The sequence below is a fragment of the Hippopotamus amphibius genome, chromosome 6, assembly GCF_030028045.1.
Source record: "Hippopotamus amphibius kiboko isolate mHipAmp2 chromosome 6, mHipAmp2.hap2, whole genome shotgun sequence".
Lineage (NCBI taxonomy): Eukaryota > Metazoa > Chordata > Mammalia > Artiodactyla > Hippopotamidae > Hippopotamus > Hippopotamus amphibius.
In genome coordinates, this window is record NC_080191.1 from 9,766,595 (window position 1) to 9,784,923 (window position 18,329).

Below are 18,329 nucleotides of genomic sequence, written 5' to 3' on the forward strand. Positions count from 1 at the left end.
ATACATATACATATATCTACTCTTTTTTATTCTTGTCCCATATAGGTCATCACAGGGTATTTTTTTATATATATATTTTAAAATTTATTTATTAATTTTTTTTAAAGCATGTCTTGCTCTTTCTTTTTCTAAATTATTTATTTATTTGTTTGTTGTCTGCGTTGGGTGTTTGTTGCTGTGTGTGGGCTTTTCTCTAGTTGTGGCGAGCAGGGGGCTACTCTTCATTGTGGTGCACAGGCTTCTCATTGTGGTGGCTTCTCTTGCTGTGGAACACAGGCTCTAGGTGCATGAGCTTCAGTAGTTGCACGTGTGCGCTCAATAGTTGTGGCTTGTGTGCTTAGTTGCTCTGAGGCATGTGGGATCTTCCCAGACCAGGGCTCGAACCCGTGTCCCCTGCATTGGCAGGCAGATTCCTAACCACTGTGCCACCAGGGAAGTCCCTCCTACACTTCGATTTTAAGACTCACCTGGAGTAATTGCTAAAAATATAACCAGGCCTCATCCCCAAGTTACTGTGTCAGAATTACCAAGGGCCTAGGAGCTATAATTTTAACCAGCACCTGGATGTTCTGCTCCTCTTCAGAGAGGAGGTTTGGAAAATACTGTCTTCAAAGACCAGTGAATGGGGAGCTCTAAAAACTGCAACGGTTGCCTGATTTTATCATCTTCCTGTTTTTAGAAGGGTGCCTGATCCTCACCCATCAGAAACAAAATGGTTATAAAAGAACAGAAAAATGGACTCAGCATTGTTCTACAGCTTTCTGCAGGGAAATGTTTTCTTATAAAACCCTCAGGCTGATGGTAATCTAGAGCCTAGCACAGATCTTGGCACAGGGTCACAAATATTTGTGAAATAAATGAATGAATGGTTAAATTTAACTCTGAAAAGGAGCACCAGAGGGCTGGAGGAAAGAACCAGCAAGCAGACTGTCTCCCTTAATTCCTGGCTTTTGATCTCCTGCTCAGACACAAATTATAGTCGCATGCATCCAACCAGCACAACATATTTTGCTTCAGCATACTTGACATATGACAGACAGACAAATTAGGAAGTGGTTATTCATTGTGCAAAAGGACAATTTGATTATAAAAAATGATTCACTAAAGCAGTGTGGTTTCCAGACTAGCTGCATCAGCATCACCTGGGAATTTGAGAGAAATGCAAATTTTCAGGCTGCCCTTGACTGCCTGATTCAGAAACTCTGGGGGTGGGGCCCAGCAATCTGCATTTTAACTAGCCTTCGAGCTGATTGTCCTGCAGCTAAAGTTTGAGAACTGCTGTGCCAGAGGATTTCTGTAAATGAGAAGCTCCCCACCTGATAAAAGAATGTTCAAGAACATGTTTACTGTCAAAGGAGACCTTGTTTGTATTCTATGATTGAGCTTTCTACGATCTTCAGAAATCTTCCAGACTATAGTTCAGTGTTTCTTTAATAAAGCTTTTCACACAGGAATACATATAATTTATTACATGTATATTTAATATGAATAAGTGTATCATGTACAATAGAAAAATATCCCACCACATTGCACATGGTGAGGGTTGAGTATTCTTTTATGACACGTAATGTACTGAGCCAGAATGTAAAATCTAGCTTTTGTTATGAATAATGGTCAAAACCAATTTGAAATGCACAGCTGTACATGGCACAAGGTTTGGTAGTTCTTATCCATATGAACAGGGAATGACATGTAAATACGCACACAGAAGGGCTAATTATAAGGATTAAATCCGTAATCCCTGCTAAGGAAGAACATTCCTTAGGTTCTAAAAAGGCTTTTTATTTCTGTGGTCCTGTCTCAGATGCAAGCAGTGAGTTTGATTTCTTCAGTTGGTTGGTTGGTTGTTTTTTCCTCAGAGTGTCTGGGTTGTAGTGAGAGGAGATGTAGGCACTTGGCAAATCATGAAGGTGTCTGTGCTAGACTACTACTATGTGTGTAACACTATGTGTACCTAACAACTGTTAAAAGCAGTTCATTTAGTATTTACATAATGTGGAAATAAGTGAAGATCATCCAGATGAGAGCAAACAGAGGCTACTTATGCAGACCTTGCTCTAGCAAGAGTTTCTGCCACCATCACTTGGGTTTGGCAGGGACTCAAAGCCAGGCAGGGGAGTGGGGAAGCTTTAGAGTAAAAAAAGGGAAGCCTTCAGTATGCTTTGGTGGAGAAGCTGGAGGCAGGCTGACTAGGAGTGGGGTATCCTGCGTGATTGATTAAGGCAGCATATTTGGCTGATTGATTCTAATTTGCAAATGGGGGCAAAAAAATTGGGAAGCTGGTCCTGATGTTCTGGGCCAATTGCTGAAGAAGTTGTGTTTTGGCTTCCTGGATTGCTTGCTGTAAGGGTTGTGGGTTAGAGTTCTATTGTCAGATAGGTCTGGCCATTGTCTCACTACCCATAAAGCAGGGCAACTGCTAAACCTGGAGGGCAAGTTTACTCATTTATTTAATGCTTATGGTCTCTTGGCAACTTGTTCAGTGAATCAGAAATTAAAATGAGGGTTGAATCTAGTCAGCCTGTAGGTCAAAGTTTTCCTTCTCTTCCCTTCTCTTCCCTTCCCTTCCCTTCCCTTCCCTTCCCTTCCAACATTGGCAGGAATGGCTTACACAAAGCTTCTGGTGAGCTGGAAATGCTTGCTGATGGCTTGCTCGCTGGCTATCAGTCAGCTCTAGGATGGCTACTCTGAGTCTGTGCTAATCTGACTGAGATGCAGTGACCATAACCGCTCACCCCTCTGCAGCCCAGCAACAAAGCAGGCCCCCAATTCAGCTGCCTACCCTGATTCGGGCCTCCATGTCTGCTTTCACTTGCTTCTGAAGTTACTCAGCCTGTCTCCACTGTGGGTGGGATTGCTACAACCTCAGCAACGGTCGAATATCTAATGTTCTCCTTTTTCAACTAAAGGTCTCACTCAGCAAGATGCCAACTGTAGCACATGAAGTAATGGCTAGAGGATGCCACTATTTGACAGCCCAGTTACTGTGGACCAATGACATTCTCAGTGGCATCTGCACCCTTTCCAAAAGTTTGGGAATCTCGCACCTCATCAGGAAGAAACTTCATCTCACCAAAAAAATAAAAACACTAAATTCTCACTTTCCCAGCCTCCCTTGCAACTAAGGGCATGGCTGTGAGCCAGACTCCACCAACTGGACATACCTCTATAAGCCCTAAACCTCCTCTCTATGCAGATGCAAAAATCCCATAATATATTCTATTTCCCATTATCTATACCTTCTGATATTTTATAGTGTGAACCAGGAAAAAATGGGGAGAAACAAGGGAAGGAAGAAAAGGGAAAAAAGTGTCAGTGAAACTTGTTTTAAATGGGAGATTTTTGACCGGGCTTTTTGCTCAAGTTTAAGCGGAAAATCCAGTTTCTGAGATTATAACAATTTACATGAATTTACTTAGCACCCATGGTAAATAATTTACTTAGCACACATAGAATGTGACAGGTTTAAAAATAGTTATAAAATGATGCATCAAAAAATTCAGTACGACAGTATAAATTGTATATTCACTCATTTAACAAATAAATAATTTAATGTGCACCTTCCATATGCCAGACACTATTCCAGGCACCTGGGGTACAAAAGTAAACAAAATGAGATTCTAATTTTGTAGAGTTTACATTCTAGTGAGGGAAGAAATTTAATAAATAGGTAAATGAATATAGAACATATCACCTAGTGACAAATGCTCTGAAGAAAAATAAAGTAAATGAAGAGATAGAAAATGAAAGAGATCAGAAAAGGCCTATCTGAAGAAGTAACATTTGAGCAAAGACCTGGATGAAGAGTGGAAGGGGACCATCGGGAGTGCTAAGGGAAGAATATTCCAGGCAGAAAGACCCAATATGTGCAAAGGCCCTGAGAACGACAAGGAGGCCAGTGTGGCTGAAGTGAGATAAGGAAGGGGCAGTGGTAGCAATGGACTCAGAGAGGTGGGGGTTTGCATAGATGACTTATGACCTTTATAGACCCAAACCCTTGGCTTTTACTCTGAGTGAGATAGGAAGACTTTGGAGGATTTTGAGTAATGTTACATCATCTTATAGGCTTTAGAAGGATCTCTCTCTCTCTCTCACACACACACACACACACACACACAAAGTGTGTTTGTATGTAAAACTGGTGAAATCTGAATAAGATCTATAGATTATGCCAATGTCAATTTTCTGATTTTGATATTGTACCACAGTTATATAAGATGTTACCACTGGAAGAGACTGAGTGAAGGGTAAATGGGTCTTGTCTCTACTATTTTTGCAACTTCTTGTGAATCTATAATTATTTCAAAATAGAAAGTTAAAAGAAGAAAAGGATCCTTGGCTGCTGTGTAGAGAATAGATGTGAGGCAGGACAGAGGTGGGAAAGCAGGATTGGAAGTAGACAGTGAACAGGATGTGAAACATAGGAGCCAGCAGAGTGAGGTAAGTTACGTCAAAGAAGTCTTTTTGGGGACATAACTATTGTATTAGATCTTAAGAAGATTTGACTGATATCAAAGAGTGGAAACCATATGCTGGGTAAAGGAGGAAGAAGAAAATAGGAGAAATCATGATCTAGTGCACCCTCTTGTTTTCTGCAAGCCCTTACTTAAACCATGCTAGTTAAAACCATTTTTTTTTTCTCTCTTTTTTTAAGGTATCCAAAGGAGATTGCAATGTCTCCCACTTATGGACTCCTTTAACAAAGCTCATTAAATGGCAATATTGCTAACACCTTGCCTGTAACCTGGAAGCTGGACTTTAAAGTATTTTCCTGCCTCTGTGATTCCCATTCACAGCCAGACTGGACTTCATGCTATTCTTCAAATGTTCTCTGATTCCACATGGATTTTTTCCTTCAATTTCTTTTTTTTTTTCCTGTGCTGTCCCCACGTCTGCTTTTTTTTTTTTTTAGAACTTTTATTGAGGTACAATTGACATACAATAAACTGCATATATTTAAAGTGTACAATTTGATTTTTTTTCTTATTAGTAATGTATATATGGCAATCCCAATCTCCCAATTCATCCCGCCCCAACCCCCTCCTTCAATTTCTATTTAAGTTTCAAGGCCTAGCTCAATTGCCACCTCTTCCTTAAAGCCTTCTGATTCTCTCTGCCAAAAGAAAGGACTCTTTCCTATGAACTTGGAAATAATTTTATTTGTATATTTCTTACAACATTTGTCAATTCCTTCCTCTGGTTTTTGTTACTTATTGAAAAAGTATCTCCTTCTCCTTAGACTGCAGAAGAGTTTCCAGGGGTCAGAGACCCTGTCTTAAACGTTCCTGTGCTCCCCACACTACCTAATAGTATATGTGAGCTCAACTCAGGTGAATGACTGAATTTCTTCCTTATAATAATCTGCATATTTGAAGGTAAGGTGGTACATTCATTTTGGAGTTAGGGTGATATTTTTTATGTAGTTTACAGTTACTTACGTGTACAGTTGTTAGCACTTCCAGGAATATTTCTCCCACCTCCATCCCTGGGGCAAACTTAACCATCACTGGCCACAAGATCACTATACATCTTGATTCACGATATGAATATATTCCACTAGGCTTGGCATCTGAAGTAGGTAGGTAATGGAGGAGAAATAGTGTTTGAAATGTACAGAGTCAGAAACTACTCTGTGGAATATTCTTCCACTCATGAGATGTTAAAATTGTAAGTAAAGAATTTGGTTGTCATTGAGCCTTGTCAAAAAGGAAAAATCTCTTTCAGTAGAAATATATTCAATATGCAGTTTATACAGTTGTAAAGGTACCATATTAAAAAAGATCCTGATGGAAATAATGCAAAAGTAGAATTTATCAGAATTCTTTTGTTTGTAGAACACAAACCTACAGCAATTATAATTATTATAAATATTAGCTATTTTTTAGTAGACCTTATTTTGGGGGTGGGGGAGATTTAGGTTCACAGCAAAATGGAGTGGAAGGTACAGAGGTTTCTCAGATATTTCTTATTTCGCTCCCTCACCCCCTCATGCAGCGCCTCCTCCATTTTCAACATCCCCCACTAGAGTGGTACATTTGTTACAACCGATGAGCCTATCTTGACACATCATTACCACTAAAGTCCATAGTAAATAAGAACTTTTGTACCTAATCTTATAATCATAATTTTATATTTTTTCTTAATTAAAGCACCCCAATTTTATAAACTTTAGGACCCACAAATATTTGCATTTGAACAGGATGATTTATGTTTTCCTTTAAGTTCTAATCTCTATCAAGAATTTTTTTGTTCTTCTCATGTAAATCTACAACCTCGAAATTGCCCACAGTGATCTTTCCTGTTTATTTATGGGCACTCTTCCAAATCATATTTCAATCTAGGTGGGAAATTTCATTAAGTGCTATTTTATGGCTTACTGTGAAATGTCAATCATTTTTTTTCATTAAGCAATTTAGGCATGTTGGGAATGCATAAAATTAACTCATAAAGGAATAACCTGTTTGTTGATACATTGTTGACAACTGGTTTTAGTACAATAAATTCTCAAGTTTGTAATCACAGAAGTGGGTATCGAATAAGAACAATACTGACAAGTCCAACATACTCATGAAAACAGAGGAGCCAAAATGCAAACCTGCTCCCAACACTAAAGAAAACCACAGCCCTCAATTCCTCTTTTAACATTGTTTTCATCCTTTCAGAGTGGAGTATAATCCAGTTCTAATGTCTTTCCAACCCATACCTCTCTTCACCTTCTCTCCAAGTGTAAGATTGGGGTTTCATTGGGTCAGAAGAGCCTTAGGAAGCTAGGGAATGAAAGGATTTCAACGGGTTAGTACCTTTTACCTAGTCAGAATTCCAACATGTGGGTCATGCTTTGAAATTTCAACTGGAATGATGCTGAGGAAGCTTTTTGTAAATAATAAGTATTTTTATTTACAGATGTTACTTTGTTGATGTTCCTATTGTCATTATGATGGGCATAACTTTTCATCTCTTTAAGACCAAATAAAAAAAAACTCAATTTGTATCAGAAGAGATTTAGCTCTTAAGGGAGAAAATCCTGACACTGAAACAAGAGTAATAAGAGGTATAACATTAAAGATGATTTGCTAGGCTTTGACAGTTAGTTGAAGGTTATTGTAGGGTGGCAAGATGAGGAAAAGACTGGAAATAACTGCATGTACCTACTTACTAATTTGGTTCTTTCCAGTCTCTTTGACGCTAATTACATTAAGCAGAAAATTAAATCATGTTGACTATGGCTACACAAATGTATTTCGGTATGTATAACTGTAAGTCAACGCCAGCAGTTACAAGCATGACTTGCAATGAAGGAAATAGTCACTCTAAGGAAAAAGCAAATTATTAGGAGCAACCAAAAAACAGTCAGGTTTTCTACACTTGAGAGGAAATATCTATCTGGCAATTAAAATTAAATTGATGAAAATACTCATTTACAGACACATATAGAGAAAATACAAAAACGCCTTTTAACATGTCCTATTAGACTAAGAACAAAATGTGTCTGTAGCTCTGGTTGTACCATATTCACTCAGTACTATTAAATATTTCATTTAAATGATATCTTGAAAGAAACAACTGTTTAAAAAACAATTTAAAAAATCAGTCAGAAAATTGTAATTGAAGATATGATTCAGATTTGCTTTGGAGAATATTTGGGTGATCTGAGTTTATGATGAATAACAGTTCTAAGACAAAGTGTGTTTATACATTTTCAAATCTTTAAACATTTAATTTGGTTAAAAATTCATATTTTAGATTGGTCTGGAGTTTAGCAAATAAATATGATTTGTTCAAAAATTGGTTTCATGGTTCAGTTCTGCTCAAACCACTCATATGTACGACCCAAAGCTGCAGTGAAAAGATTGCTACTGCAGAAAAAAGTCAGAAGGGGAATGTTTATCATGAATAATTTATATTGGCACAAGGTTATAAAGCTGATGTATTATCTTTATACAAATGCTGAGTAAAAAGTATAATCAGAGTAATAAAAAAACAACCAGTTTTTTTATTGGGAAGACTTAATAACAAATTCAACAAAAACAAAAGGAACTTCAGGATCCTACCTACTGCAGTTGAGCCAATTTTATGAAGCAAGGCAAACTGTTTTGGGAATATCAGCACTGGGTGATTACAATGTTGTGCTGACTTCATTGTCCAATCCTCTCCCCCTTGCCTCTCTCTCTGTTTTATTTTTTCCCCTCTAATATAGTCTGAAAATTTTACACAGAAAAAAGTGAGGAGGGGAATGCAGAGAAAATGATTTCCTGAAATTTCCTTTCAAAATAGGCAGTTAGGACATTTGAAAAGGAAGAGAGAATACATGTGAATATGATCTATTATGAAGGAAGTTGTCATTGATTATGATACATGCTATTTTTGAGAACATGAAAAACATGACATGTGACCAGATTTCTCTCCCAACAATGGAAGGCATATTGAAAGGAACCTCGTAAACAGACTAGATAGCCTTAAAATGAGTTTTTAAAAATACAATGTAATATTTCTTTATTGCATTGTTTTTCCAATGTTCACTTATAACTCCCTTTAATCTTCACATTAACTCTGTGCGGTGAGTCGGGTGGGCCTTTCCTTTCGGTCCCCTGAGGGGAGATGGAGATGCTGGGATAGGCCCCCACCAAGGCTGCCGCGGGACCGTGGGCTCATTCAGAGATCAGGGCACCAGCCGTCTCAGCTCCCAGCTCAGCTGACACCAGCCTCTGGGATCTCACAGCCGGCGAAGGGAGGGGCTGCAGAGGGCGACTGCTCTCCCAGCATCCCTCCTCCAAGCGCGGATTGCTGCCCACACGCTGCATGGGAGTGCCAGCCGCTCTCAGGGAAATGAGGGTCGGCGACGACGCGGTGCTCAGGGGCACTGGCTTTGTGGCGTCAGCGTGACCTGTGTTTTAATCCCCAGACCTTTTCTTACTGTGCTTGACGTTAGGCACTCTCTCCGAGCCTCAATTTCCTCATCTGGAGAGTGTGCAGTCTTTGACTTATTCCAAGGGGTTCACCTACCATTGAACGACTGAAAGCAATAAAAAGGTGTTTGCCTACGGCCTGTGTCAAAGAAAATGCTATAAATATAATTAGTTCTAGGATAGGCAGGTCATCTCTAGCGGCTTGGAGAATCTCCATCTGCAAAATGGGCGCAGTGTAGATCACAGTCTTTTAATAGCTTTGCAAAACACCCCCCCACGAACAAGCCCCTTACCATCCCTCCCCCCTGACCCCCGACCTTGCCTCCGCGTCGCCCTGTTCTAACGGATCCCTGTCTCCAAACTGTGCAGGAGCGGATCCGGGGCTAAAGGAAACATCCTTACCGACCAGGGAAATTGAAAAGCGAGAGTGCGGGACAGGGCGAGGTAGGGATGGGAGACAGGGGAGGCAAGGAAGCCTCGGCTCTGCTTCGAACGGGTGCGACCCCGGTCGCAGCCAGGTGACTCGCCCGCGCCCACTGCTCGGCCAGGACCCCACAAACCGACCCTCGGGACCGGGAGCTGGACCCTGGGAAAGGCAACTGAGGGAGGGGGAGGGACTTAGGAGTAGAGGAGGGGCCTTAAGGGAGGGTCTACCGGCGCTCGGGGGGCGGAGCTGAGGCTCAGGGGGCAGGGCTGAGGGCGGGACCTCGCGGAGTTCCTCGGCTGCGCGCGCCACGTCTCCCTCAGCGAGCTCGCGGGGATAGGCAGGGGGCGGGGGAGGGAAAAACTGAGGGGGGCGGGAGCTATCTCTTCTCGCGAGAGCTGGAGGCGGTAGCGGCGGCCGGCGGCGGCGGCGGCGGCGTGTCCCGGAGAGTAGCGTGGGGGCGGGGAGGAGAGGCGGCGGCGGAGGCGTGGGAGCTACGCCACACGGGGCCGGGGCGCTGGGAGCCCGAGCGCGGAGCCGGGTCGTGGCGGCGGCGGTGAGGAGAGGGAGGCGGAGAGGGGGGTGCCATGGCGGGGCAGCAGTTCCAGTACGATGACAGCGGGAACACCTTCTTCTACTTCCTCACCTCCTTCGTGGGGCTCATCGTGATCCCGGCCACATACTACCTCTGGCCCCGAGATCAGAATGCCGGTGAGTCCAGCCGGCAGCGGCCCGTGGACCCGCGCAGGCCCCGCCGGACCCCCCGGGCCGCGCCGCTCCCGCCCGCTCCGGCCCAGCCCGCCGAGCCCGCGGAGGTACCGCCCGCGCGGCCGGGCCCCGCGTCCAGGCGCCCGCCGCTGGCGGAGCCCGGGCTCCGCGGTGTTTCCCTTGGTACCTCGCCGGGCTCCCCTCCACCCCCTTCATTGTCCTTCTCGGGAGTTCCGCTTTGCCCCCCTCTGCCCTGTTGTTCTGGACGCTCCTTGCAGCTTCGTCCTGCCTCTTTGTCTTCTCGGCCTCCGGTTTCCCTGGGTATTTTTCTTTATGGAGGGAGCAGGGCGGGATAGGGAGGCTGGGAATTGGGAGGTGGGAGAGCAGTTGGCCGAGGAGGAAGCCGAGCGTGCAGGCTCCCCTCTGAGCCCCCAGGCCACGGCCCTCTTCCCCCCACACCCCCGTTTCCCTGTTGCAGCTGTCGTTACAGATGTTGGGGGCACCGTCTGAGCTGGGTGGCATGTGTAGGACTCCAGCTGAGCTCGCCAGCCGCCCCTCCCCCCGTCGCTTTCTCCTGTGTTCGCTCACACGGCGGGGGGGGGGGGGGGGGGGTTGGAAGCAATGCCTTTATCCCCCCGTACCAAAAATTAGGTTTTTCTCTATTTCCTTTTCTTTGAGTTTCCTGTTTATGGCGGAAAAAGTGCAAGTATGAAGGCAGGATTAAGTCTCGTAGGGTAGTTCAGTTGTGAGGTAGCTGGTCCATTTGTTTTTAGTTCTGAATCTTTTCACATTAAACAACATCGGATTAAAACACAGGGTTATATAGATTCTTTTCAAGGCATTTTATATTTGGGTTTTGGATTGCATTTGTTGCATTCTGCTGGGACATATGGCCGGTGATATTCTTAAAACTGATAGAACTGCAAGGCCTTAATAGGTTGTTTGTGTTATCCTTAACAGGAACAAGTAGGTATGAACATTTAGGGAACGCTTTCTGTTTCACAAGAGCTATGCTAACTTGAGTAAATAGATTCTCTCAAGTTGAGTGCGGTGGGAGTCTAGGTTGTCCAGGTGATATGCTGTACTTTGGGGACGGTGTTACCGGTGAAGCATTGAAACAAATCAGAACTTTATATGCTTTAACATTGACTCATGCTTTTAGCTGCTTACAGTTTCACAGGAAGACTAAATAAACTTCAAAATCCCAAATGTCAACATACCCTGTTGTGTTATTCGGAATTACTACTACACATCCACATGCTTTATTCAAAAGGCTTGGGGACAGATATGCTACAGAATTTTTGAAATTTCAGAAAGATGGTACCTACCCTAACAAGCCTTTAAAGTCTAAAACAGCACCAATAATCAAACACATTAATATCCCAACAGCAAAATATGACTACTTTTTAAGTGAGATGAATAAAGATTATAAGTAGCCTTCTGTCAGTACGAGTCACCAAATTATTTTCCTGCAAACATCACATGTAGCCATATACTTTTGAATTTCAGAGTTCTTATGGCAATCTTGACTTTTCAGGGCTGTCTTCTATATGAAAGCATAAAAAGATTAACTTTGCCAGCAATTATACAACCTTAAAGTTGAGTTTAATCTTTATTTTTTTTTTAAAGAGGACACATTTAGGGGCTTTCCGTTTCAAGGTAGACAGTTAAGTGTTGCTCTTTTGGAATTGTTGGGCTCTTGGGTTCCACTAGAAAGCATGGCGCCATTTCAGATTGGAAAATCTAGGGTTTGAAAAATAGAAATAGCTTAGTCATTGGCATATTTGATGTGTTAATTGAAGTTACTTTGTTATCCAGAACATTATCATTGGAATCCTTTTGCCTTGAGTTTTGTCTAATCTGTTGGGCTAAGTGCACTTATAATTAATACCCCTTTTAGTAGTTGAAAGGTCCTGTTTATCTTACTATGTTGGTTGTTTGCAAATTAGCTGAATAGGATGACTGTGTACTTTTTCAGATCATTATGGGCAAAAGTTCTGTATGAAGTAATAATATGGAGGGTTTGGATTTTCTTAGAATAGAGGTTCTTTACTCATTAGAATCACTTGGGGGAGCTTTTAAAAACACTTAGACCCATTGCTAGATATTCTGATTTAATTGGTCTGGAGTGAGTGCTGTGTATTGGTTTTTTAAAGGTCCCTATGTGATTGTAAATTGTAGCTAGGTTTGAGTAGTGTTGCTGAGGTGGGTAGTGGTCTTTTGTTGGAATTGTCATTTTGGGAGGTGGTGTATTTCTTTTGATATGTGCACTTTGCTAAAAACAAAAAAACCTCTAATGTTTTAGCTTATTCGTTTTACAAAGCTAAGAAACTTTCTGTAGAATAGTGCTGTAGAGCTCTTGCAGTTGAAAGTAGAATATTTTTGTTAAAGCAACTTTAATAGGTTTACAATGATATTTGACAAGAGAAAATAACTGCTTGTAATTATTAGAAATTCAGATAATCCAGAGAGGGCTTTTATTCTTTCCGTAGGTTAAGTATTATAGATCCTTTGAATTGAGATAAAATATATCATTGCTTTTCCCAAATTTGGGGTTTTTTTGGACTCCTTGATCTTACTTTTTCAAAACTGCCTAGTTTTGAAACCTGGATCTGCCAGTTACTGTGTTATTTTAGGCAAGTGATTTAATTTCTCTGTTTCAGTTGACTCATTTGTGAAATAGTGACAGTAGTTATCTGTTTCATAAAATTAAATTAATAAAATAGATATATGTAGTGTTTACAACAGTATCTGGCACATATTGGGGCTCTTAGCTCCTGCCCTTTTTTCTGATCGCTTAGACTTTCTGAAACAATTTGATTTGATACACTTATGTACTCAAGATTTTTTTTCTCCAATGTTTGAAAGAATTAATGAAACTTTTTTAAAAAGTTACATTCCTTTATTTTGCTCTGCTTGCTCCCTCTCAAATAGTGTACAAGTGATTTAGCTCTCTGACTTGGGAATGTGAGTAGGAGTTGCCTTTTAGTGCTTAGTAGGAAAGTAAAAAATTCTGAATTTGAAATTAGAAGTTTTGGTTTTAAGTTCCAGCCTAGTCCCTGTTTAGTTGTTTCTGAACTCTCATCCTCGTTTCTAGGGGTAATAATTATAACCTACCCTACCTACCCAAGAAATGATTATAAGAAGCAAAGAAATAAATGCATATAAACATGCTTACTTGTAAAACTAAATGCACTGTAGAAATTTCTTCATTTTGCAGGTGTTTATAGAGCATAATACTTTGTGCTAGATGCTGCTTCTAGGTGATGCATCAGATTTTTAAGGACTTATAGTTTTTTTGTTAGTAAATTGCATATACTCAATGCAGAAAAGATCAAAGAAACAGAACAAAAATTGCTGGTAATTCCATCACCTGAATCACGCAGAACATTTTGGTGTGTGCATTCCCTTGCGATGACTTTAGACATAGTCCCTTTTCTTGTCGGGGGAGACCCCCACGTCCCCCTCCAGTCTGAGACAGATCATTGTGATCCTCACCTCAGCTCTGCTGCTGTTCATTGAATGTTTACTAGCTTCAGGATGGGTAGTGCTGAATGCACTCACTGTAACGCTTTGAGCTAGACTCAAGTGTTATTCCAGTTTTATTAATGAGAAAATTGAACTTTAGAGGAGGTAACAAACTTGCCTAAAGCTAAATTGCCTCTAGGTGGTAGATTGAGTGTTGGACCCAAATCCATTTTATGCCAAAGCTTCTCTTGTTAGCCACTACCTTATACTCCCTCCTATATGGTGTACTCCCTCACTACTATATAGTATATGTAGTTATATACTATAAAACATTATAATAAGTACTAAAATGACAAGTGGAAAGTGCTGTGGGAGCACAGAGAGAATAATTTTGTTTGAGGATTTGGGTGTTTCATATAGAGAAGGTGATTTGAGATAGGTCTTAAAAGGTAAATGGGAGAAATGCCTTCCAGATGTAGGGGAAAGCATATGCAAAAGCATGGAGATGTTCAGTAAGTGGTAAAGATTTAGTGTGATTGGCACTCAGGAGCAAATCAACCATTTTGTACTTTATCCTATAAGTTATTGGATAAACAGTGGAGGTTTTTAAGTAGAGTAATTTACATGGTCAGTTTTGCTTTTGTGGAGCATTGCCTGGAGAATGGTTTTGTGGGAGGTGGTAGTGACTGGGTGGGGAAAAAGTGGATGGGGAAGGAGTTTGTTTCGGAGGCTTATTAGTCCTTTGAGATGTCAGGATATAGGGGAATGAGCAGATTAGAAAGAGAATTCTAAGATAGCATGGGCTGTTTGTGGAATATAAGTACCATGGAGGGAATGAGAGAGCGAAGTGCAGATTTTGAATTTTCACTCATTTCCATCTTATTTCTCTTCCTTTTAAAAGCTGTTTGATGTTTGGCCCAATAATAATATATTAACTTTTACCAGTTTCGGGGTCAAGTGCAAGGAAAAGGATGGGAATGAACATTTTTACTTGAAATATTGGCCTTATCTATTGATTTAATTTATCTAGACGATTTCTAATTACAATAGAGTTATCTCAATCTCTTGTTGAGTGGATTTTTTAACAGAAAAAAGTGGCTAGTTATCAGTTTCCTGTTCGAAAGAGTATATTTTATGAATGTTCAAATTCCACTTAGGACATGTAGTCTTTCTAAGATTTTAGATTTTGAAGGGGTATTAGAGATCTGAGAAGTTTGAGTCATTTTAAAATAGTCATTCCCTCTGTTCTGTCTGGACAGAAAGGGTATCAGACATGAGCATACATACACTAAAGTCCCACATAGTAGAAGAAACCAGCTGAGAACTTGGCAGTATGAATTATAGTACAACATTTAGGTTTTGTAAATGTGGTGAGGGACATCTGGATTAGTAAATGCATTATATAAAATTGTTTTTATTTAAAGGTTATCTATCTTGCGTTCTTGCTTGATCTTGGAGAACCTGAAAGACAAAGATAAGCATATTTTCATATAAAATAAAATTTTCAGATGCTTGTTCCCTTAATTATACTTTTATTCAGAAATAAAAAGGTCATAACAAATATATCCATATTGTACTTGGATTTCCTTTTCAAAAAACATTTCCTATTACTAGACTGTGTTGATGACAAATGTTGTTGTTACACCTTCTCACCATCACACTGTTTGTTGAAAGGCATTATTGTTCATTCTCTTAATATGTGAAACCAAGTCCCCTTAAAACTCAAGTTCCTGGCCGAGTTTAACCTCTCTATCCAAAACTTTATTCCCTTTCTTGTTCCACACCTGCCTCCCTCAAGATTGAGGAGTATCAAAGGACAGGGGGATTGAAACCAAGCAGGGCCCTCCCAGGTACAAAAGTCCCCTCTGTGTCCCCCATTTCTTGTCTGTAGAAAAAGACTTTAGTCTCCTAGGCATTCCTTGACTTCCAAAGAGCAGTCATAGGTAGGTAGTAAGTAAGGAAGTGAGGGAATGCAGAAACAAAGGAAAAACCATTAAACAAGAAAAGTAATGACAGTAGTTCAGGGATAAAACAGAGTCCTAGTTCCTCCTCAAGGGATGTATGGAACAATCTGAAGGAACTCTTGGAGTTGTTCTTCAGGAACACCCCCCTCCCCCCCCCCCAATGATGTTGGAAGGTTGAGATTCCCGAATACCACCTTGTTGCCTCACCACCAGCCAATCAGAAGAAAGCCACACGTGTATACTGCAGCTCTCCCCCCCAGATGTTGCCTTTAAAAATCCTTGCCTGAAAACAGTCAGGGAGTTTGGGTTTTTTGAGCATGAGCTGCCCCTACTTCTTGCTTGGCGCCTGCAATAAGTGCTGTACTTCCTTCACTACAATCCAACGTCAGTAAATTGGCTTTGCTGTGGCAGGTGAACAAACCCAAAGTTGGGTCAGGTAACATAAGGTGTTCCTTACATTTTGGAATTATATTTATCAGTATGGATGAAGGAATTTTTTCGTGTGGATTCCAGATCTCTTTCACTTTAGATTTTTGCCTGTTTAGTTAAATCTAGTAGTTATTGATTGAGCACTCACTGTTTGCCTGTACTAGGAGCAGCAGACACTACAAAGATGAATGCAGTGTGAGTATAGTCTTTTGATAGAGTTTATAATCTGGATGGGGTGGGAGAATTAGGATTAGACAGATGCACAAATTATTATATCCAAAACCCAACAAAGAAAGTGTAAGAGAAGTGAAAACAAGTGCTATAGAATTTAGCTGGATAAAGTGTTTGCAGCTAGTTGGGGGTTGTAGTGGATATCTAGAGGTGAGGAAAGTCTCTTCAGAGTAAGCTGATTTGGGCGGGACTTTTTTTTTTTTTAATATTTATTTAAGCTGTGCTGGGTCTTAGTTGTAGCCTGTGGGATCTTCATTGCAGCATGAGGGCTTCTTAGTTGCGGCATGCAGACATCTTAGTTGTGGCATGCATGTGGGATGTAGTTCCCTGACCACAGGTGGAACCTGGGCCCCCTGCATTGGGAGCACAGAGTCTTACCTACCAGACCACCAGGGAAGTCCCTTGACTGGACTGTTAAAGGATAAGGAAGATTTAATGGGTGGACTGGAGGGTGGAGGTGCAAAGAAGAAATCAGGGTGAGCAAAAGTACAGAGGCTGGAAAGCATAAAACGTATTCAAAGTACAGATCAAATCAGTTGCAGCAGAGTTCCCAGAGTGAAAAAGTGTGAGAAAAAGTCAGAAAATTTAAGTCATATAGAGAACCTTATATGTCCAGCTGAAGAGTTTGTATGTGATTTGGTTGACAGTATGTCATTTTGAACATTTTAGGACATTTTTGCAACTGTGCTATATGTAAGTTAATGTAATAACATCTCATAAAATGAGAAAGTACAGAGATTAAGAAGCAGACCAGGGCTTCCTAGGTGGCGCAGTAGTTAAGAATCCGCCTGCCAATGCAGGGAACATGGGTTTGATCTCTGCTCCAGGAAGATCCCACATGCCACGGAGCAGCTAAGCCCGTGCACCACAACTGTTGAGCCTGCGCTTTAGAGCCCGTGAGCCACAGCTATTGAGCCCATGTGCTGCAACTACTGAAGTCCACGCGCCTAGAGCCTGTGCTTTGCAACAAGAGAAGCCATGGCAATGAGGAGCCCGTGCACCACAACAAAGAGTAGCCCCCACTCACTGTAACTAAAAAAAGAAAGCCCGCGCATAGCAAAAAAGACCCCGCACAGCCAATAAAATAAATAAATAAATAAATAAATAAATAAATAAATAAATAAATAAAGAAGTAGACCAGAAATAATATGGGCCTGAATAATGGTGGTGGCAGTAGGAAGGTAAGGGACGTACTTGATATATTACTCTGAAAATTTTTATTGTGGTTATATATATAAAAAAAATAAAATTTGTAGGTTTAACCATTTTATATGTACAATTCAGCAGCATTAATTACATTCACAGTTGTGCAGCCATCAGCACTGTTTCCAAAATTTGTTATTACCCCAAATAAACTGTACCTATTGAACAATAACTTCTCATTCTCGCTTTCCTTCAGCCCGTGGTAAACTCTGAGCCACTTTTTGTCTCTGTCAATTTGCCTATTCTAGATAGTTCATATAAGTGGAATCATACAATATTTGTCCTTTTGTGTTTAGTTTATTTCATTTAGCAGTATGTTTTATAGATTCATCCATGTTATAGCATGTATCAGAACTTCACTCTTTATGGCTGAATAATATTCTGTTATATTGATATACCACATTTTTATTCACTCATCTGTTGATGAACATGTGGGTTGTTTCTATTCTTTTGTCTTTTGTGAATAATGCTGCCGTGAGCATTGGCATCCAAATGCCTGAGGTTCTTGTTTTCAGTTCTTTGGGGTATATTCCTAGGTGTGGGAAATCCAGTTGTCCAAGCAGTATTTGTTGAAGAGACTGTCATTTTTCACTGAATGAACAACAGCCTTTTCAAAAATCAGTTGGCTATAGACGTGGTAGTATCTATTTTTGTGGGATAATTTATTGAGCATAGTTTACCAGTGAGGACCTCTTAATATCAGAATACCTCAAGGCGGAGTCCTTGACTTCTTTTCCATCCACACTTATTCCTTTGGTGATCTCATCCAGTCTTATGGCTTTAAATATCATCTGTGTGACTCATAAAGCTTGTATTTCCTAAACTTATATTTCTAGTTTAGAACTCTTTCCTTGAACTCCAGCCTTGTGTATATATGTTACTAGTCCACATTTCTATTTGCATATCTAATAGACATCTTAATATACAAAATACTGATGTGATTTCTTTCTCTCCTCTCCCCAACTTCTTGACCATAGTCTTCTGCATCTCAGTTAA

General features: G+C 40.7%; 1 protein-coding gene across 1 annotated transcript in view; it reads left to right on the forward strand.

The window, feature by feature from the left end:
- Positions 1-9,740: 9,740 nt before the first annotated feature.
- The window catches only part of SEC63 (SEC63 homolog, protein translocation regulator), a 60,725-nt gene continuing 52,136 nt past the window's right edge, over positions 9,741-18,329 (forward strand). The window contains exon 1 of the mRNA XM_057739093.1: positions 9,741-10,041. Within this exon, the coding sequence (XP_057595076.1) occupies positions 9,918-10,041 (124 nt within the window). The 5' untranslated portion in view covers positions 9,741-9,917. The remainder of the gene's footprint in view (positions 10,042-18,329) is intronic.